The sequence below is a fragment of the Egretta garzetta genome, unplaced genomic scaffold (genome assembly GCF_000687185.1).
Source record: "Egretta garzetta isolate BGI_Z169 unplaced genomic scaffold, ASM68718v1 scaffold56, whole genome shotgun sequence".
In the NCBI taxonomy this organism is placed as follows: domain Eukaryota; kingdom Metazoa; phylum Chordata; class Aves; order Pelecaniformes; family Ardeidae; genus Egretta; species Egretta garzetta.
This window is the reverse complement of record NW_009260182.1, coordinates 12,542,248-12,566,379: the sequence shown is the minus strand read 5'-3', so window position 1 is coordinate 12,566,379 and position 24,132 is coordinate 12,542,248. Positions and strand designations below refer to the sequence as shown.

The window sequence follows — 24,132 nt, the reverse complement described above, 5'->3', positions numbered from 1 at the left end:
TAAACCTTGGCCTATTTATGCATGTGTAGAAACTTCAAGTCTACGTTGCTGTGGAATATTGCCACTGTTTGAACATGGGAAGCCATTACTGTCAGTAATAACTGTTGTTCATGGCCCTGTCTGCCATTCTCCCCCTGTCATGCCAAGATGTTAAATCAGCCTTAAAAGGGGAAAAAAGTTCAGGCTTCTAAGAAAGAAAGTTATTTGACCAGTCTTGGTATTCTTAATCACCTTTATTCTGCAAATGACAAATGAATGGTCAGTAAGTAACTTCATGTACTAAAGCACTAAATGCCCTCGTTCATTAAAGGATAAATGTGTTACAAATTCTTCATTATCATTACAGTCAGAAGAGCTACCTGGAAATTTTCTGAAACCAAAATATCTCATAGGATTACTTTTATCAGAAAGTCTCTCACATCTAAGATTAATTCCTGACCAAAAAGAGGGAATACCATTCTAGAGCAGCCAATAGCCAAACAGCTCAGGTAACTTCCATTCCAATGCATATATACCTACTGATAAATAAATTTCCACCTATCTAAATTGAGTGCAGACAATTAAAAGCTCTCATCCTGGAGCAGCCACCAGCCTGACAGTTAAAGCAGTTATTTTTATGCAGGTTATTATTCAAATTCCTGACTGAGAACCTTCGCATCACCACTTAAATCTTCTTTAGTCCAAAACAGTACCCCAAATTTATAGTATTTTTTCCTCACAGTTGAAGATTGCTACTGAGTTATTCCACTTTCACTTCCCAAAATCCCTTCCTGTGAAATGTTTTTAACTCGCTGAATTCTCAACTTGTTTACGGTTTTTGTAGAGAGGTGCCCCACCTGGAAAAATATTACAGCTGAAGCCTCAACTTGCTGAAACTGCCAGACTAATTACTGCCTAGGCTTTATATAAAGCAGCAATTTTATATATGGATTCAGCAAAATACTTAAGAAATTCAGTTAAAGATAAGCATACATTTCAGTAATTTTTGGACTCAGCTCAAATATTTTGTATTATTTAGGTATTGTCATAGCATAGCTGACAGTATTTTAACAAGCAAGTATTATTCACAGGAATGTTAAACGTAAAAAGGAAAAATCTCACCAGTTTAAAATTGTCGCCCCAAAACAAGCTCTATCTTGTCACTCCCCTGCAGAAACTTCAAAGACTAAAACAGAAAAGACTGGAAAGTATTCAAAAGAACTTAAACTCTTCTTTTCTAGGAATACCAGCATGTGTAATGGCTTCTAATATATTCTTAAAAATTTTTAGTTGTCATAGAGACACATATCATATATATATATCTGAATCAGACTGCAAGATAGGCAGAAAGACCATTGCTGTCAACTGATGAATGTACACTGGCAAATAATTTTAAGCATTCCTTTCCCATGGTTCGACATAATCCAAGCCAAGATGTGCAAAGATTTCTTCCTCACTTCCAGCTTTGAGAAAGATCCTCTGTGAAAGAATTAAAAAAAAAAAAAAAAAAAAAGGAAGTCAATAAGGATGTTAGGAGAAAATGTCAATTGATGGTTTTTTGCTGTTTAAAAGGACTTAATTTTTGACAGTTCTACCAATTGTATCCTCTACAGAATACAGTGTTTTCATCAGTGTGCTGACCTTGAAATGTGAAAACAAGTTAAAAAATAATTCTAATGTTGCTTGATGCTTTCAGTTCGAGTGACTAGTTTACAACTCCTTGTTTTGATTTACTTTTTCAAGACTCTGTGTACAAGTACTAAGACTAGAGCTCAAATAAAACCTACATTTCCCTTCCATGAAGGTCAATAGCTTGACTTTCTTAATAAAATCATCAACGTTTTTTAAATTAATATAGTAATGTTCTCTATAAATGCATCAAGCTGATTCAATGGTTACACTAATTACATATAGCCAAGCATTAAAAGCATCAATGCTTTCCAAATTTCTGATACTTACAGAAGGCTTAACTGAAAAGATAAAATATTCCATCTAAAAAAGCAAGCTGAAAATGAGGGATCAACTACAATTGGATTTTAACACACACACCCCCCTAATGAATGTTTTACAGTAAAAAATCAGTTTTGTTTTTTCATATATGTACTCCTGATAACACAGGATAGTATTCTTGCACTGAAACCACCCGCAAGACATAGTTCCCCTAAGGTGACTGACATAGTAAAGTACATAGCCTTATGTGTTCCTCTCATCACTGAAGTACAATATCAATTAAAAAAGCTGCTAAGGTAGGTGAATATTAAAACAGTGAAACCTCACCATTTAGAGGAGTCTGGAAGCAAGAAAGAGCTCATTTCTATTGAAAAAAAAAACTTAATATTTCAGCAATTCCTGAATCATTTGAAGTTAAGTCTCAGTCAGTGTTCAGCTCTGAACAATCTTGAACCCCAGTGTCATGAAAACTTCAGGTTTAAGGTTTCATAATTTTCTAGATTGACTTTCTACTGTGAAAGAGGAGAAGCTGTCTAGCCGAATCCCACTTAGTTGGGAAAATCTCTGACTACCATAAAGTTTAAGAACATTTGTGCCAGCATTTCTACTTTCTCAGCTGTCAAGCGCTGCCTCCAGGAGGGCCATGCTGTCCAGCATACCCATGAGGATGGGTCAGGAAGAGGAGTCCATAGCTAGGTCAGAGCAGGCCTATGGTATGGTGGAACAACTTCTGGCACCAGAGATGCTTTTCCTCTGTGTTCTCTCCTTCTTGCTCTCCTTCATTCCCTGATCTGGACGGTGCTTCCCTGTCTCTTACTCCCATTGAGTTTGCATAACTCAAGGGACTCAAAAAGCAGCAGGCAGGCAGATTACTGAAACAGGCAGATCTTGCTTCTGGTTACTGACACTTCACTCTTTCTCCTTTCAACCCTCCTGTTACTTATCAGTCAGCAGAGAAGATCAACACAGGTAAGAATGACCTGGGGATGCAGCTTGGCCAACCTCTATGGCACCAGAGCACATGAAGGCTACATTATCCTGTCTAAGCTGCTGCTTCAGCGGAAGCAAAGCAGAAAGAATAATGAGACAGAAAGAATAAGCAAAACCACTGAGCCCAGGGAAGCCTCACGCTGCCACTGAAATATGTTTGTGCATCATCAGTAAAATTCACCTCATCAGTTGGTACCCACTGGCTTATTGTTATTCTCCATCAGCCCCATTCTTTCCAGTGCCTGACCTATATCTCAGTCCTGTCAGGAGCCACAGTTTTGCCAAGGCATAATGAAGAACTGAACCCCTAAATTGAAATGTAACATTAATTGTCAGCTGGACTCAAACTTTATCAGGGATTCAACCAAATCAGAAACCTATTTCCATTTCATTGTAGGGGTATTTGAAATTTGAAGTTCTACGTCCAGCTCTACAGAAAATGCACATCTTTCCTTGACACTGTTCAGCTCCAATAGACAGAGTAGTCAGGCTGGCAGCTTTCCTAATAGCTATTTTTCAATGCCACAAAGTAGAACGGAAGCCAGTTTAACTGTGCTAGAAAGGTTACGAAGACTAAATTGAATGGTAGAAATTCAATGCTCCTGAGTGAATAGAGCCAGAGGCCATCAGTGTTCCCTTGAGCTTGGGAGGACAAAAAGGACAGAATATGAGGTTCCGATTCTACTCTTCCAGAGGTCCCAACCAGCAAAGTAGGTATTTAAGAGCAGTTCTGGCTGATATCCTCTTGAATCCACCCAAAGTCACTAAGTCATTTGTCTTTCTTAGCAAATTATTGCTATACAGTGAAGTAATATGGAATATTTTCACTATTTTAGTTGGAGATAGTGCATCTTTAATTAGACAAAAACAGTCTTAATAGGAAAATAATTAGAGTAAATGGTAATTATGGCAACATGAAGTAATGTGTTCTGTGTTATTAATAAAAACATATTACAAAATCAGAAAGTAGCTTTTAAAATTTTATCTGTTTTTGTAATTCCCTGTATCAATATGTACAGCGCAGCCTTCACAAATAGTGCCTGGCCATGCTCAGAAGCTACTTGCTGAACACATTAACTCTCTGGCATTTATATTCCCCAGACTGGCATTTGCAGAACAATTGTGTATCAATTGCACTTTACCCAGACCAAACCCACTGAAATAAAGTCTTTCACACTGAGGTCAGTAGATGTTGTATTAAGCTCTGATATAAAGGCATTGATTTCAGGCAGCAATACATATCATATGGATCAGTGATTTGTTACTACAGTGCACAGTGAAAGAACTTAACAATGCTTATGAAGTTGTTTGCACTTTCCCATAATGAATTCCACTTATATAAGATAATTTTCATATTCTAACACATCATATCAGAAATTTGAGGGAATAACTTGTCCCATTGTTTCAGGAACTTTTTTTTTAAATTTTAATCATACATGGCATGCCTTTTTGTTTTGACACCTGTAGTATAAAATCAGTCCAGTTTTCTAAGAGATTTTATCCTCCACCATGAACTTCTCAGCATACCAATATTTAACCTCTGGGACAGTGCCCCAGACAACTACAGAGATTGCTGGAGTACGAAAAGCTGAAAACAATCACGTATCCATAATGAACTGACAGTTCAAAGTTGTGTCTGCAATAGCAAAGATTGCTTATAAAGCATAGACAAATAACGTTCCTTTTCCCTAGGAAGTTCAAATGTTAGATTTTGGAATAAAAGGAACCTACGAAAAAACACTGACCAGGGGAAAATGGATCCCTTTTCACAGAGACAGGACTATAAAAAAATGGTAGAAAAGAAGATACTGAACACAGTAAAAAAAAAAAAAAAAAGAAAGAACACGTTGATAACTGCCCACTGGGTAACAATACTGGGAATATTTTGTTCCTAGAGTATGTCCTAAGAGGATGGGATTTTAGGGATTTTGGGGTGGGTTTTTTTTTTTTTTTTGGGGGGGGGGGGGAGGTTCTTTTTCTTTTACTGAGAACAAGAGAGGGCAATCCATACATGTATATTACTGCAAAAAAAGTAAAACAAGAAAAAAAATTTTACACTTGTAGACAGATATTATAGATACTCTTTAATAGAAGCTCTTCATATCTCTGGGACCCCAAATTTCATCCCATTTCTTTTGTTCTGTCACTTTATGTTTTTCTGTAAGCGAAACTCATTTTATTTGCTTGACAGGGAAAATTTCTAATACAAAGTATCTGATGCTGAATACCATTCTCAGTAGCTACAAGCCATGTTTCTAAATTAATCTCTAGCTGATATCTGCCAACTGCTTCAGCAATGTAACTGTTATTAATGTTAATCATAACCTGTAATTTTGCTTCTTTGTCAATCTATGCAGAGCTTATACAGTGATGCAAATTTGATTATTGCATTCACTACTAGCTCTTCCTTTTTTCTTTTTGCTCAAGAGAAGTAATGAACTGCTTGCCCAGTTGTGATTTTTTTTCAGCTTCTTACTGATATTCAGCAGATCCAAGACATGCCCAATCAACATCAATCAAACATACAAAAAACAATGCAGTGGAGCAGCTGGTATCACTCTGCTCTTATCCCATTTAATCAATTCTGTTATTTCAATGGATGTAAATATTACTTTTGTGGTTGCAAACATGACCATTAACTACACCTAATGTAGAACAGCTGCCATCCAAATGTTTTCTTCTGTGAACTGCTACCTCTTATTTTTCATTTTGGCATTAATGATCAATAATACTTTTGATGAAAGAGAAGCAGAGAGTGAAGACACAGAGCTAGCACTGCTTGATGATATCCTGACTAGCACTGCCAAAGTTCAAACAGATGTTATACTACTATTGTCACTTGGTTTCATCTCACATTTTAATACAATGAAGCCAACAAAACACAACTATTACTCAGTAAAGTAGAATTCTAGTTATATAAATCAGCATTGGCCAACAGCACATGTTTCTTTTAAGGGGAAAATACTGAATTTGTATATATGTCATTTAAATAATCAGAAAAAGTAAAATGCACTGGAGAGTACCTCAGATCCCTTTTTCTCTTCCATTTTTGGAGTACGTCCATATGTCTTTCTAACCTACTTCTTGAGTAATTCAACATAGGTTAGACTGCCCAGGGAAGTGGTTGAGTCCCCATCCCTGGAGGTATTTAAAAGAAGGGTAGACAAGGTGCTTAGGGACATGGCTTAGCAGTGGGATGGCAGGGTTAGGTTAACGGTTGGACTTGATGATCTTAAAGGTCTTTTCCAACCTAAATGATTCTATGATTCTGAGACAGGAAACCTTAAAATATGGTTAGCAATTTGTCTGGTAAAGATGCACAAGAAAAGCTCCCAAGAAATCAGAGATTACTAGAAATTACTGTGCACAAATACTTGATTTTCATAACACAACGGATCTTGCTATTATATGAAAATTTAGGCCACTGGATATGCACTGTTCATGTATGAAGCAACCTGTACTTTCAGTGAGCCTAGATAAAACCTTTAGGCTGTTGAAATGAAATTATACTGCTTAGACACCCAGCCCACACTTGCTTCTACTGTGGCCATCCATCTTCCTTTCCACTGTTTGGTCAGGAAGGAAAAATACTGCAGTGATAGCAACCTCCTGACATTGCATGGAACAAAACAATACTTCACTGAGGTTGCTCACTCAGGAGACACAGAGGCTGTTGCTCTGCCCACAACTGCCCTGCCAGCTTTGCGTACACAAAGTTCCTCAAACCAAGCCTGCTCATGCTCTCTATCAATACTAACTTAGCCTTCTTGAAAAGCACACGTTTAATCAGATTCCAAGTAGACTGATATCCTACCTTCTGTTACCAAATAGCTTGGTAATAACAGTGTGTTGCAAAATACCAAATTGAGTAATCTATTATAATTAAGTAATACTATAAATACCTCTCAGCCTGCCACCATGGCATTTCATTACTATTTTCCTCATCTCAAAATGAATTTGGGAACTTAGTTTGAATACACGTACCTCAAAATAAAAGCCAAGAGGACTACATAGACAGTGTTATTGATGAAATGGGATTCAATGGTTCTGAATCAGCAGAATCTGGGGGAGAGCAAAGTACTCCAGGTTTGTATGTACAACATATGTACATGTGCAACCCACCATTCTGAAGATGAGACACATGGTGGAAATATGATTAATTTCTTCCTTTAAATCCTTATCATGCTTGGTATTAGCTGAGAAACTGGAATTAACTATGATGTTCCCTAGATGATTACTGGCCCAACTCTATACATTATTTGAGCATTTATTCTTAAATAAGTTGTAGTAATATTGTGCCCTTTCAAAGACAAAATAATTTCCTTCCATATCCCATTTTTCCTACTGTTTTCATAGTGCTGACTTTTATTTGCTCTACAGCTGTAATTCAGAAAGAATGCAGTCATACTCCAGTGGATTTCATTATCCTTTGGAAAACTATGACTTTGTGTAAGAGGCACACTCCCTCTTGTTGCAAAAGACCCTGAAGGGCCATAATCATTAAAGTCTGTCTGGACTCCTCCTGACATACTGTTTCATCAAATAAATTGGGCAGGACGACACAGAATATTGCCAAGAGAATCTTGTTAACAATTTACAAAACTGTTTGATACAACTTTGCTTCTAGACAAGTATCCGGGAATGTCATTAACATATACATTTATTCTAACCTTTTCTTTGTGTCCTGAGGATGTTGCATGCTTTAAAAAGGCCAACTCTTACATAGGGAAGTTAGGGATTTTCTCATTTAATTTTGGTCTTCTCTCACTAATTTTTATAAAGTGTTTCACATGTGACATCTATTCACGTCAGTTTAATTACCTTAATATTTGCTTTCCTTTTTTGAATTATTAAAATGGAGAGGTAATGGAAATACAATCATATCTAATTCTGTAGTAGTTCCAGTATACCGAATGATAAATACCAAGCAGCCTAAACCCCCATCACTTTACATGCCTGGAATTATTACAGGGGCAGTAAGCATGACAATGATAAATGAACAACAGAAAAGAAGAGGACAGACTGTCATTTGCAAACTTGGAACTGAACTGTTCCTTGTGCTTGGACAGAATCCATTCTAAGAATAAGTTTTGTGGGTAAAGTCAATTGCAGATGAATGACAGTAACAACAGAACTTGCTTAATCAACCATAGTAAAAGATACCGTAACACACCTTAAATTTATCTTACATATATATTTGTCACTTCAATGACATCTTCACATGTCATCACTTATGCCAGGTCAATTAAAGATTTTTAATTAAAGATACTTGAGATTATGCAGAGATGTTGCTACTTATATTGCTTGCAACAGCTTCCAAGATGTGAAAGCATTTCTCTAGATCTGAAAGACCCCTACGTGCAGTGAAGCAGTGCACCACACCAGAGACCTACAATTTACAGAATATACAAAGATAGCTTAATAGAGTAAAGGTGCAAAGCTATCTAACTGCTCAAACTCCCTTTTTTCTCTGATTCAATTTGCTCAAATAACATTTATACCCTGTAAAAAATATAAATAGCTGTTAATTGCATAAAATGAAGATACAGAAAGAATTGTGAAGGCAGAAACATAAGTAATCCATCAAGTAGCAAATACTTTCCACATGATTAGCATTGGAAACGTTCACGTATGTTTACCTGACCTGAGTGTTACCCTATCTGTTCTCTGCCACTGGGCCATTTTTGCTAGAAAAGTGTTGATGCACCAACACTGGACACAGGTCGCACCGATGCTGCAGAAACTTTTAGGAAGATGATACTTTTAATAAACCAGCCTTTTATAATGCATACCTTACAATGTATATATGTTATGTATATAATATTTATATATTTTATTGCTTTGTTATTTATGATTTTCAGATTGTATTGACATAAACTCCTGCATACTGTGCTGAAGATACTCAGCTAACGAGGGAGCCTGATCATTGCATCAAAAAGGTCTGCACAATCATGTGCCCGCAGAACAATACATTGAAGTCTACTTGTTGTAACATTTCCTGCAATTGTCCGCAGGAAAAAGACTGCAACCATCTTCTGTACTTGATGGTCATATTTTATTGAGTTCAGAGCAAGATTCTGATAATAAATGGGTATAGCATTAAATGATTTATAATCTGTAAAAATGTTAGAAACAATTAGAAATAAAACAAACAAGTTGGAATAGGTACAAACAGCTGCCACTTTTATGGGAGAATTTCAATAAATGCTAAAACGACCATTGGCGAAATTTTTCTAAAAATATAGGAGTAGCATATAAAATTGTTTCTTGATATATGATTGTTAAATGCACTATGTGAAAATGGCCTCAAGCAGCTTCTTCTAACCCATGAAAGTCTGAGGAGAAAAGAAATAAACAGCCATTTGAAAGCTTGAACTAGTTACATTTTCACCTATTCTATGATCAGAATTGCAAGGAAATAACAGTTTTGGGGCTTGCACTACAAAATTCTTTAAAAACAGAAATGAGATCTACCTGAAAGGTAAGAAAAAAAGAAGGAACACAAAGGCCAGAAAGCAAACAATGTTATCATCTTTTTGCAAAAAATCCTATTACATTAGAAAAGCGTGTATCTTTCTGGCTCAGTTTTATATGAAGAAGTTCATATGATTCAATAATGCAATCCTGATGCATGGTTTTTGTCAACAGGAAATTAAAAGGCCTTAGGAACACACCTAATGGTTTATATCAATATAATTCCAGTTGCTTCCTATTTTTGAGAATTAAATGTTAGTTCCTGCGACTCACAGTACATAATTCAGTAAGAGAAGAGTAAGTTCTTGGTGCAACATTAAAGACAATCCAATGTTACAGGTTTTTTCATTTGACTACAGTGAGCTGCATGGATTTCTGGTGAACCTCGGCAAACGAGCCGCATGAAGTCATGCAAGTTCACTGCTGCTTTTCACTTGGGAAGCCTGCTCTGCCTCACTAACCCAAGTATCTCCATTAGCTCACAAACAAAAGAAAACTTGAAAACACTGAGGTCACATAAAAATCAACTTCTGGCAAGGAAAGCATATTTTTCAAACAAAAAGTTGAGTTCCAAGGCCAACCACTGAATGCACTGAATGCAGATGTCTAGGAACTCTTGGATGTGACAAGTACAAGGACCACTGTCAAAGAAACTGAGTCAGGAAAGCTCAAGAGAAGACAAGACAGACAGGGAGAACATATGCTCTGTTTCAGCTACGCACTTGCATCTTCTCTCAGAAAGGTCACTGGGAAGAGAGGTAATCAGATTATACAGACTGATTGATGAAAAATTAGCCAAATTCACTCCATGGCACAACTAGTTGGATGTTCTATTTATTGACAATTAAGTTATTGCAAGTCCCAAAACAAACACTTTGAGTTGATTATATTCTTGATCCCCATCTTCAATTAGGTTTATCCTGTATTCATAAATATGGAGATGCTAGTAACATTTTCTAAAAATAAGTAAAAAATAAAGGAGAAGAGAAGGACAAAAGGGAGGATGTCACTAACAGACTAGCAAAAGATGAAAAAACAGGACGGAGGAGGGTGTTACTGAATGATTGACTTGACATGACCTCCTAATGGTGCATTCTGTGCTAACACTGCTTACAGTACCAAACATGCTGATGAGCTTCTTCAATTCAGCACTTTTGGATGGAGAATGAGTGTAACACATATAATAAGTCAGGGAGGTAAAATTGAAGAAAATAGTGAAAAGAAATTTTTAGTGGAATTTTAGTTCAGACACTTCTGAATTGTTTCTTTGGGTAGATGTTAACTCAGACTAAAATCTCTAATAAAGTGACTGATAACATTTTACTCCAACCAAATTTACAGAACAACACAACTAATTTACTCCAACCACCAGCCAACCAAAAAGCAAGCAAGAAAAGATGACTAGAATAGAAATTAATGGAAAGAGAAGATGGGGGGAAAGCAACAGCCTAGATAAACTTCTTTGGGTCTTAGTAAATCCCTGCAGAAGATTGAATAAAAAACATCAACCTGTTGTGATTTTTCTTAATCTTAATGGATTCCTGAGAGAGTGAGTTTCTGTGGGGAAGTCACCTGCGAAGTGACTGAGCAAAAACAGCAGCTGCAAGGGAGGGTGAGGAAGGATGTCACAAACTTCAAGTGTTTCAATCACTTCCTGTTCAAAACTTGTTTACTTGCAAAAAAATACTTCCACCTTCCCCATTATCAGAAGCACTCATTTTCTCGAGTGATTTCTTGCAGACAGAGCTTGTGCATTAACTGGGCCAGCTAATAGCTCTGAAATGTATAAGCCACAAGGCTTGAAGAAACCTATGAGAAAATGCATAATGACTCTCCATAGCAGTAGAAAAGAACAGATTTCAAAGAAAAGAAGCCTTTTGCTGAGGTCATTACCATGTGCTTGTGTCTATATTTGAATTTACTAACCTAAAGACAAGCAACATGACTTGATTAGTATGACTTATAATAATAGAAAAGATGTGAGTGAAAGCTAGCCTCTCTCAAGCATATTTCTTTTAAATCTTCCCTCAATATCTAGCTCCATGTTATTTTCTACCCTTACCATGTAGAATCTGAGCCATTGAGCATCATCCTAATCAAGACAGCAGGCTGTGAATTTATTTTATATGCTATATGCCAAAAAGGAATACACATGATGGTATATAGTGATTTTTACTAAAATAACTAACAGGAGCCCAGTGCTGCTATCAACGCTTAAAAATTATTGACTTCAGTAGCAATATCAACATTTACCCACAGGGACTATGAATCTATTTTCTTTCAACAGCTGGATGTGTGCCTCCTCAATCCATGTATTTATGGCCATCAGTAAGCGGGTGCAGCCCCTGCACCAAGATTTCCATCTGTCATTCAGGTCTGTCGTGTTCTGCCCCGCAACCTACCTTCTGCATTGCAACCAGCTCCACTCCCTCTTTTCTGACTTGTAATGATCAAGGTGAAGGCATACTTCGCAAACACTGATCAGGAAGCCAGTTATTTTATGCTACTATACCATTTATTATGCTACTGTTAACTTTACAGGAATGAATGTTGTACATCTTTGGTGGAAAACATAAATCTGCTCAGAGCTTTAGTGCAGCAAATAGCTTTGCAATTTTACACCAGTTACAGACCCAGAATTGTGTAAAGCAACTCTAGAGAAAGCAGTACAGAAGATCTATAAATACCTGCAGTACACTGAGCAATATGAGGTTGAGTGCCTTCAATCTACAAGGGAATACAATGTAACATCAATCCATAAAATGGTGGCGACTTCTCTGAAATCATTAGCTGACTCATTAGGGCAGACAAAGTGCTAACAAGAATCGCTGTAATCAGTAACTTTCACAGCGAGCTAAATGATTTTATGGAAACAGAGGGGAGGGAATACAGAAAGAAAAAAAAAAAAAACCTCTCTAAGTGAAGCAATTTCCAGATAAAGATGCATACAATCCTGGCATTGTATAAGAGGTTTCAAATAAGTGTATTCAATTATTACCTTGTGTGGTATGAACGCTGTCAGAACATAACATGGAAAAATGAAACTTCTCCATGGTCCTGATATTCCTACCACTAGCCAGCCTGAGAGGGACAGCAACTTATTCCATCACTAGCCAGTGGGACAACATTCTCAGAATAAGACACTGCTTTATGAAAAAATATGACACAGTCAAGCCCTAAGGAATTCTGTAGTAATTACCCATTAGTATATTTTACTCTGAGTAGTATTTATCTTCATTATGGTCAACACACATTTTTTTACGTTTTGTGGGTTGCTATAATATCTGAGCATCTATCTTCCAGTACTTTCCTAAACAATACAACTAACAACTTTCAGGTCATCTTCCTTCCTAGTTTTTCCCAGCCTTCTCTTGTTTGGGTTTTGTTTGTTTGTTTTTTAAGACTGGGTGTTGGGGATTTTTGCTTTGCTTGTAATTAGACATTTTGCTAAATATTTATGCTATATTTATGAATAAGACTATCAACAGTACAAACAATTTCATGATAATTATAGAACATAAATACTGAAGTACTGATTGTGCTAGAAATGTGAAGTTCAATAATAATAATTTTCCACAGCACGGTGTAGACACTGCATTTTCCCTTTGATGGTATCATAATAGTTTACAGTAGCAAATAACCTGAAGTGCCTCTGACATTATATTATCTCCAAATGTAATTTTCACATTTAACTTGTATTTTCTGTAGTAATATTCATATCACCTTGCTTGCTTTAAAATAAAAACTAAGCTGTTCCTAATCCAGCTACAAATAAGATGATAAATAAATCAGAGAGAAAAAAAATTACTCTTTGAAATGACATTATAACAAAACATGATTGAAAAAGCAGTGTTACAAGCATTACTCATTGATTCAATACCCTCAGGCAAAATCATGTGTAATGGTATTGATGCAAAATAGTGCAGTGGAATTTATTCTAATAATTCTGGGCATGAATAATTTTTGAAGGTAATAGAAGCCAGAATCATAAATTCTCATTTTAGTTTACCACTGGACACGTCATGTGCTTTTAATCAGAAATAGCATACTTGAATATTTCTTTTAAAACTATTCTCTAGCCCTAGTTATAGGTTTATTCATGGTAGATTTCTGAACAATAAAAAATAGATTCGGTGAGTAAAACAGAATAATCAGGCTAATGTTAGGGCATTCTAAGCAGGTGACCTATTAACTATTTCATAACGTGGAGTAACAAAATGTCTTCAGGCTTTCTACATGCAAAGTATTTACTCCAAGTAGCTTTAATGAAGGAGACAGAAAAAGACCAGAGCTGAAGAGCTGATGCTTTGAAAACTAAAATATTAAAAAACATTAATATTATCAGTTGACTTAACTGAATGAGGACTTTTTGTTTGCTAAAATGTAGTTTGTAAACAAGACCATGCTGTGCATAAAATGGAACTATTCTCTGTTTAAAATGACAGATGTGTGGTTACTTTGCTGCAAAACACTACATAGTTATGCATCCAATCTCCCATTACAATTTTAATAATTAAGAACATTCCACAATAAATAAAGTGTATAATACATTACCATCCAGACTACAAGAATATGTTTTCAGTTTGGGGCACACAAAGTGAAGAGAAACTTGAAACTTTCTTTCTGCCAACCCAGGCAAAAATTTTAACATGTTAAATAGCACATTGCTGTAAATAAAAACAGAACAAAAACTTATTGCCCCCTGTAGTTCTCTGACAATCTGTGTCCTATCACAAAGTCCCTAAAAAGATTAACAGGGATTACTTCCTTTTCCACTTTAGCTAGACTTCTGCTTTGCTTTAAGTCTACGATATTTGCAGTAGCTTTAGCTTGTCAAATACTGTTAAGTTAGGTTATTGTATTTTTCTTTCTAAAGCTTCATATGAATGAATGAAACAAGAAAAGCGCAGAATCCTGGGTTTTATGAAACACAGTTGCGAGTAATTCATATGGGATTATTATAAACAAACCACTTCAAAAGAACATTATTGAGACTGCAAAATCAAGGACCTGCAATTTAAGAAATCCCAGAATGTGGTTGATGATTGTATTTTAAACTTAATTCAGTTTTCCTATATATATGCATAGAGACGACTTATTCTTCAAAGAAACACTGCTTCCTTCAATTCCTGTAGCATACTTTGGTTTCTTCCATTAGGCACAGAAACACACTGTGCCACAGGGCTAACAAATATTTGCTGACAGCACTGACAACAGTCTTGGGTTGCAGGCCAATGAGGGATCAATCAGGCTTAGCAAGCTGAGCTTTTATAATATGCATCTGTTCTAGCTCCCTCTCTTCCCTACTGCCCTATACTATGTTGTAGCCTTGATCTCTCCCCTCAGATTTCCAATGTAACTTCAGGCTCCACTCATGCCATATCCAGAGCAAAGCGAGATAAACACAGTTTAGTCAGTTATTTGGGGCAATCGAAAATTTACCCATTTCTTGTTGCCGGTTTAGAGCATTAGCCTAATGAATTTAATTTGGTTTTTAGTCCACCAAGCTTCCACTCATATCTCTCCCCAGCCATTCCTTTTTCATGCCCCTTTTCAGCTCAGTTTCTTCAACCAGCCTAGACTCTTTTCCACCATGCAGCTGCTAATCAAATACACCCTTCCCGTTCCCCATCACCTTCTCCAGCAACTCTGCACTTCCTTACCAAATCTGTGCATCCACCACAGGCTTCCCATTCTCACTCCCACTCCATACCCCATTTTCCTGTCTGGCTGTTGGACCTTTCCTTTTCTACCTTCCCCTCTACCTACCTTCTCAATCGATTTCTTTTTTCTTTTAAGAGAAAATCTGGGGGTATGTTACCTGCCCACATTCAATAACTTACCCAAGCACAATGACTGAATGATTGAATGAAAACACTTGAAAATGGTTGGCTCTGTACTGCTCTAGAAATTAAAATGAATAAAAAAGTATGGTCAAAATATTTTGGAGCTGCACCTACTTCTGCATTTTGAGAGCTCTCTCTTGGCAATACAGGTTCCACTCAACTGTTCAGAAAACCCACAGAGCAAACGAAGCAACAATTAGGTATATTCATCTCTGTGTTAGTTGTACAGCTTGCTAGCACAAAGGAATTAAATTTAGTTAAATATATACATGAATTACATGCAGACATTGTAAAAATGAACTATCATATGCTTATGTGAAACGTTTAAACTGCTAACACTGGGGAAAAGCACACGTTGGAAGAAAATACATAATCTTTTTTTAATTTACCAAGAGGTAAGAAAAGTAGATTATTTTCATTCTTAATTTTTAAAAATAGTCCAGGTGCAAAAAGAACAAATCCCCCAAATCACATATGCAATTTCCACTTCCCTGAGAGCGAGAGAGAAGAATTGGAACGTAAATGAAAGTATGTGCATCTGTTTACAGTGACTCAGTGTTTAATTGTTGTAATGATTGTGTGAACAACTGATCACATTGGAAATCAATTTTATAAACTTTGGATCTTCATGTTTACTCTAGCTTTAATCCAGTCATTATTGCAGACATCTAAAGCAAACTCTGCAGCTGCAGCATGTTTAATTCATCAATATGTTCTCAAGGCTGACTGTCTCACTGTTATAACTTCACAGTTGTAGAGCAGCATCTGCCAAAATAAGGCCATAATATCCAGTTTTTAAAGAATCATAAAAAAATGTCTCTTTAACTGTGCAAGTAAACTTCTGCAGGCATTTTTTTTCAGTGAAAGGTAGTGTGGAGCAAACGTTCTCAGATGACACGAGAAAACTGATTTTGAGGCTGTAACTATTGAATACAAGGTTAAACACATGAATATTACACATCTTTATGTAATAAAATGAGGGTATAGAATAATAGCCAGCTCTTCTTCCCAGTGATGCATGTTTTGGAGAAATAACATATTGGGTAGCAGCAGAAAAGAATCAATGCTTAGAAAACAAAGCTGGCTTTTTATTAGGAGACCTGTTTACAAAGTTCTGGGAAGTGCAGGGAACAACCCAGCCATCTGCAGTCAGTCTGGCTTCCTCAGAGCTGTCTCTATCCTCTAAGCCAAGCCACCATACAATCATAACTTTTCCAACCAGCGTGGTCACTGTCAGGTAAGACTTATTTCAAAACAAATGTTACTGGCTAAGTGGCACGCCAGCAACATGGACTTAGAGTCAGCCAGAGAAAAATTTAAATATCATGGGGGAGGCTAGAAGTTCAAGGGTATTTAAATGGGCTGCCTGCTGCATACACTGTGGTTGTCTGTGAAGCAACTACCTGGGCAAAAGTTGGGGAACAGCAGAATTCAGCAAGCTTACATACACCCTTGAGCCAGCTCATCAAAGCCTTACAGTCATTTGCCTGGACTGCAATCGCACCTTCAGTTGTCTTTACAGATATATGCACAGACACACAGGGCAAGCCCTACCTGAAGAGTAGGTTAAGGATTTTTCCTAAATAGAAATGCTTTTTGCAGGCAAGTGATTAAAGACTGTGATCTTCACAGTGTGGAAGAAATCCCAGGATAAATCTCCCCTTTCAAGTTTATACTGGTTTCCCAAGGAAAACTAAATATTCTCTTAAAAACAGTTGGGAGCATAGGGGCTTACTATTTTTATTGTAACTGTACAGCACTTAATGTTTTGCAAAGCTGGGTCCCATTATGAAGTTTTCAGAGCATCTTGTGAATTTACTATTCAGAGCAGTTATATAAACCGCCTCTCTTGCTATTCAACAACTAAATAACATTTAATGCCATTCAAATTCACACAATGGTTTTTAAATGCAAAATTGTCATCAATCATATACAGTCTTCTGCATAAAGTGTCATATTTTCCCCAATATTTCTTTAACAATAGAAAATATTAAGGCAACTATTTCCCGTCTTAGGACATAAAACTAATAACTGCTTTCTGCTCCAATGACTCTTCAAAACAACATTGAGCTTGTGACCCTCCTCTTACAAAAAACCCAACAACCTATAACACTCATATGCTAATAATTGAATCAGTCTGTTATACCCTACGAATCCCAGCTAGTCTTTTTCAAAAAACTAATGCTAATTATTTGCATCACTTAATTTTGCTGCCTTGAACTTCATAAAGTAGTAATTGAACTTAAAAGTGATTTTATGGAATATTATTGTGAAAACATATGAGCTTATATAAGATAAAAATCTAAATCTACATGACAATCCAACCCCTGAATCCCACAGCCAGCTTGAGGATCTCTGCTGGGTAGTGGTGTAATAAAGGTGCGGGAAGGAGACACTTTCTATATGGCCATGATCCAGCCATGAAGCTGTTCCGCATGTCATCCCTAGAAATCTCCCACCACAAAACAGGAATAGAGATAAGCACCTGCAGCAGCTTAATGCATCCAGCCCATCCCACCTCTCATTCAGCCTAACTCCTGCACACTCCCTTTTGTACTCAAAAGATAATGATTTGAGGAAATATATCATGCCAAACTTCTGGCACGGAGACGGTGAAACTAGTTCCTGTTGTATGCAGAGTCTTCTCCCGTGAAATGGGAAATGATTACAGCTCAGATGCTGAATACAGCAGACTTCTGCCAGGCTCTTTGGCTCTGGGTAACTGCTGAACAGCAAAAGAACAGTGAATATGCCCTGAATGAAAGGAAAGAGCAATAGGGAATCCCACCACAGCTGAAACTATGCGAAGTACAGTGGGGAAGTTTTAAACATCCTTCTTTACTGTAGCTACAAGGAATAATTTCCAAATAGTTACCAAAATGTAAAAAACAACCAAAAAGCATCTTATTTTCTCACAATATGGGTTCTGAAGTATTTGGTAATGGTACTAGTTCTAAATTAATTCAGATAAGGGAATTTAGTTAGGAAGTAATAGTAAAAAAGGTTGATAAATCCTGCATTTTAAAAACTCAGATTTATCCATGGTATAAGTGGTAGGGCTGGGCTTTGCATAGCACAGTAGATCTTTCAGAAGCAACTGCTATGCTTAAGTTTGGGGCATCCTTACACTAAGCTCTACAGAGAAACATGATATATGGATGCTGCTGGCTCAGAATCACTGGAATGCAACTTCCTAGGATTCCCAGAGAAAAGACAGTTTGAGGGAACAATATTTCTACTTAACCCACATATAGTAACACAAACTTAATATCCCATTGCCTTGTGAAGAGATCCACTCAGCAAAACACTAACAAATTTTGTTTTGCTGGAATTTTCCTACTCACTTAAATGTGAATGTTCCATAAAAAGGATGTAATTATCAAAATATTGTTCTGAAAAAAAATAATCCAATAGAATCTAGTTTACCAGGCACTTTTTAAAGTCTAAGCCTATTTGACCTCCTGCTGGCTTGCCCATCTTCTCAAAAACTTGCTTGACAGGCTACTGGGAGCCTGAGTTCAAATAAGTCACTGTAATTACATCAGAGCCAGGGTCCCCAGAGCTTATGGGATCCATGAGCCCATAAGCAGGCAGCCAAGCCAAGTGTCTCACAGCCTGCAGCCCCAAGAGCTGTCTCAGCTTTGGAGGTTTGGAACAGTCTGTGGACAGCTGGGATTCAAAAAGCATTTCTCTTTGCACAAAGTGTCAACATTTTGACTTTCCCTCCAATTAAAAAAACAAGCAAATTTTGAATGATCAAAATTCTTCATTAAACATTCGTTCTTTCTCCCAGTTATAGGGAAAGGCAAAACACTGAGTGATCAAAATCCTTCATTAAACTGAACTAGCTTTTGCCACAGTGGTTAACTACTTATCCTTACTGTACCTCTGCATTCTGGGAATTATGTTTTACGCTTGCGAAGTGAGATCAAGGAAGGTTAAATGACTTACTTAAAACTACAGAGAAAATTTGGCTACAGTGAGACCCAAGTTGGAAGTGAGCAGTCAAACCTCTGGACCATTCTCCTTCCTCAGGCCATATCACAACAATGTATGTGATCTTTCCAGCTCACACAATTGTCACTTCATTCCAAATGTCAAAATGGTTTCTTCCTTCCCATGTTGCCTTTTCACAAGCCAGATCAGGATTAAAAGAGGGATCAGAAAATATCCAGAGAACACGAAAACCTAAGAATTGTTTGAATATGCCCTCCGATGTCACATGTCTGAACAGGTACATGATCCTTGGGCTGACTATAATCACGCCAGCCTACTAGCCTGACACGATGCCCTGTTACAAAGTGATACAAGACATACGTACTAAGCAAGAATGGACCTGCTGCAGAGTAAGAAAAGGCAAAACCAGAGTAGGTCATCTCCAGATATTATTTCCAGTCTGCATGCAAGTGCCTTCCACACATTAACAGCTGTTTGTGATTGTTTTCTCTCTTGAGCCATAATACTAGCAGTATGTGCAAAATCTTACACATAAATTTCAGAGTGATTTGGCCATGCACTTAAGACATTTCCAAGTTCAGAGCTTGGACAGTGCACAGCCCTGAAGAATCAAACTGATAAAAATCACATTATTTTCAGCCTGCTCATTCAACCTGTCCTTTAGATGCTAATGGTTACCCAGTGCATGTTTCCTCAACAGGAATGGAAGTTTGTGGGACAGCTGTCTACATAATCATAAATGTAAACACTTTAGATAGCAGCGATAGCACCAACAGGCATAGTGTCTTAACAACCATGTATGTCGGGATTTTTGGAAGCTGAAGAAGGACCTTTTATATCCAGTGACTACACATAGAGAACCAGAAGGAGCAGAAAGAGCTTCAACCAGCCAGACTGCAGCAAATCTACATCTGTTTATAACAAAGATTGGGTATCTGAATTGGATCTTCAAATGGATGAGCCATGAGGAAGAACAGAATCACAACAGTCTGGTATTTATGAACTGCAAGCTGCAACCTCAGATAACATCCAGGGACACAGTGTCAGAAAAAAAGGGAAATAAAAAAAAAGGCATTCAACACATTTATGTTCCTGTGGAATTTTAAGAGTAGAAAGCAACAAAAAGGTCTTGCAGCAGTGCCAAAGAGCAGCTAACAGCAAATGTCAGAATAACAGAAATTAGAACAAAATCAGCTTAAATTAAATCCACAACTTCTCTTGATGATGAAATTTTTGGAACTTGAATTTCATTTTAGTGCTTGCAGTCTGGAATCTAAGCTACATTTAAAACCAGTTAATTTTAATTTCAGCAGAAGGACATAGCTTATGTCTTCCAGAGCTACAGCAGCTCCCAAGGTAACTCACAAGGGCTATTGGATCCTTTCAATACTGGGGTAAGGAAAGCAACTTCTCAAACTAACATTTTACACCACTAAGTTGTAGCCACCCTTTTTACAGTCATTCCCTGGATTTTGAAGTGGTATTAATAGTACTCAAGAAGTAGGCAGCAACATTACAGTCTACAAAACTGAATGAAACCATGTCAAATTAAGAAGAAATGGAGATGGATGACATTAATCATAGAGACAAAGTAAAGGTTTGACAGATGATAAGACGCTATATTTATGGTGGAGCAAACTCCAAAGTTAAAGATGATGCTAAGTTTATAAGCTGACTGGACCATAGCATTTCATATTCTGGAGAGTGAGGAAGTTTTTCCTTAAGTAATATTCTACTGAAGAAAAGCATGCACTCGAGTCTGAGAGCCATTTAATGGGAGAACAGTCATTCCACATTAAGTCTTACCCACCTTCTTGGTGAAAAGTACAAAAATCCAATATCATAGAGTCCAGCCTCAGACACTCTCTGCAGTGTCCTTATGCATGACAAGGATGACTCTAGCTGACAGCACCAGGGTTTGGTAAAGGAGCAACCAACAACCTCTGCAGTTCCTGAATCTTATTCCAGGTTGCTGACACTGTAAAAAGGGAAAAGCACTCATACTTCAAGGACAGCTACTCCTTTAAGAATAGAAAGCCTGTGGTTTACCAGCCACTGTAAGAGTCACTTTAAAAATAATAAAACATGAAAGTGGAAGTAAGTCACAAATTTATTGCATTCTCATGCAAGCAGATAATAGCTATTCAGCTTAAAGACAGGTGTTTAAAAATAAAACAGGATTTCCAGTTGTATCTTCTTTAGTTAGAACCACTAGATCTTTCTCCGTTTCACCCAACTCAAAAGCTATCAGAACATTGGCAAAACTTGCTAATGACTGCCCTAGTACATCACAAACTTTTAATCAATGCAAAGAAAGTGCCCTGCAAATCTCAGTATGTGGCAAACTGTGTATATACATGCAGACTAAAATCTGCAGTTCAGACAGTGAACTGATGACCATGTTACATAAATACATAACAGAGGTCAGCACCTACACTCTAATTAGCTCGTAATTAAGTCTAGACACAATGCATGCTGTAACCAAAAACTCTGTATAGTGGCTTAAGGGATAAATGACCCACAATCTAACATGGAGGGGTATAAAAACAACCAGTGATGCCATGGTTTCCAGCTTAAAGACCTTAAATTTTCTAAGGAAAAGCCTATTGTTGAGCTGACCTGACTTATGGTTCACACAGAAAAATGAAATTCTTTTTTTGCAAAAGCACTTCTACTTTACTTGGAGAGCATATTGTCCATTCACGAAGCAGGAAAGTTTTACAGTGAGAATTGGCCAGATTCATAAATGTGCTGTGCAACAGCAATAATAATATTATAAGAGACAAGGAATATACAATTTCTTTCTCCTCCTGAAGGCTGATCAATGAACTCCTTCATTCCATAAATGTGGGAATCATTGTAAGGTGTGATCCCCAGATGATGTAAATCACAGAAACTTCATACTTCAAGTTGGAATATAAAAGTCCTGATTTCCATAGCTTTAGGACACAGTTCAAAAGGGCACAGATTTGGATATCTACTGATCTTTTTATGAAAAAGAGGCTGACAGATAATTGGTAGTAAATTCTCAATTTTTGTTGTCACAATTTTCCTACCAAAGGAAGATCTACAAAATGCCTATTTTATTATAGAAATGAAAAAAAATCACTAGTTTGATAGTTGCACACTGTCTTCCAAAACCCGCAAATATATGAAAAAGATTCACGCTAGGAAAAAAAAAAATATCAAGGCTGAGGAATAATTTCACAGTGTAACTTTGTAATGAGTCCCTGGAGGAAATATCTGTTCCTTTTGTTCCCCTCTGCAAAGCTATGTAATTGATTCCTAACTTCTGTGTTAACACTCCCTATTTCTGCCAGAATCCCTTTGGAAATACATTAAAGTAACCAGGACTCTTTCCTGATGCAAACCTTTCAATGCTGGAATCTGGGATTCTCTGACATGCTCACATTTCAGGCAGTGGGCCACAGGGCCAAAGGGCTGATAAATATTAATATAAAAGAATGAAGTATACCAGATTATATATTGGAATGTAAAGCAAACCAGGAAATTGTTGTCTCTTATAATGAAAGACACTCTCTTACAGGCACTGTTACGTTCCATCAAAAAAAAAAAAAGAAAAAGAAAATCAAAGTATATTTGCTATAGCATGGTTTATTAACTTCTTATATCAGGTTGTAAAATTTTGAATGATGATAGGCAAGTATTTTCAAAGAAAGGATTTGGTCTTCATCAGGATTGAGAATTAGTTTGACTCTCCCTGACCTTTCTATCCCTTTTGCTGTAGACACATACAGAGTAATAGAAGAAGAATGAAGCAGAAAGGATTTGGCACAGCTCCCGAATTATACCCCAGTGAGTGTTACAGAATCAGGCATGAACGTTTGTCTGCCTGGACATAGCCAGTGGCAGCAGGTAACTTCTCTTCAGCAAACAAGGAGAGAAATATGGAAAAGATGTGATTCAGTTGTTACCTATGGTGCCTAATTAACCTTAATTAGGGTTGTGTTGAGGGATCTTGAGCACCTTGCACAAGAATGTCTGTTCCTGGTATTTTTAGCTTTGAGAAAGCTTTCCTTTGACAAAGGAAGATTTTCTACCACAAAGAAAAATGTCCTTATGAAATACATATGTTCATGTTCCAACCTAAATTTAAGAGATGGTACAGATAAAACATACATGTTTTTAGTGTTCCCCCCCAGTCCATTATTTTTTAACTAAGAACACCAGAATTACAGTAGAGAAGATTCTCTAGCCTTCATAATCAAATTAAGAAAAAAAACCCTAACCATCTCATGATTTAGGTATATGTTCCCTGAAAGAGCACTAAAGTTACTAATTATTTTCATTACTGATTTTAAGCTTACTAACCTGATGAGCCTAAAAATTAATCAACCTTGGCAGCCCCACAACTTACTGCAAACCTCTCCTCACCTGCTCTGAGTCATCATCTCGAGTTTCACAGTTACAGACAGACACGGCTATTATGCACATTCTTGACTTTATTACACACTGGGTGGCAGTGTGGAGGGTTTTTTGTTCAAAATGTCCTTTATGGAAATAAATTAATATAAAATTGCAAAGTTAAAAATAAGAAAACAATTCTTTAACACATTAGATTCTAAATAGCAGAATACTTAGACTCCCTGGTTCTTGTTAGAATGACACTACTTGATAAAAGACCCTGTTTTAAGTAGATTGTAACTTCTGAGCTGCCTGGTCTGAAAGCTTTCATGTTGCATATCTGCCTTGGAATTTTCTCTCTTTGTGGAAAATTTCAGCTAATGTAATTTAGCTATTTCTGAGAATGCAGCAGAGACAAGAACAGTATTCTGCTATGTCAACAGACTGTCATGACTTCTTTTGAAATCTGTAGATTGTCAGTGTTTTGCAGCAGGAAATAAAATTTGGAAGTTAGCTGGCCATGTCTGGGATAAATGAGAAAAGGGAGACTTTGACTGGGGGTCTTCGGGGG

The 24,132-nt window shown here is 36.9% G+C and overlaps 1 protein-coding gene across 1 annotated transcript in view; it reads right to left on the bottom strand.

Moving 5' to 3' along the window:
- Positions 1–1,371: 1,371 nt before the first annotated feature.
- DNTT (DNA nucleotidylexotransferase) overlaps positions 1,372–24,132 on the bottom strand; it is a 93,912-nt gene continuing 71,151 nt past the window's right edge. Inside the window, exon 11 of the mRNA XM_035897379.1 lies at positions 1,372–1,458. Within this exon, the coding sequence (XP_035753272.1) occupies positions 1,372–1,458 (87 nt within the window). The remainder of the gene's footprint in view (positions 1,459–24,132) is intronic.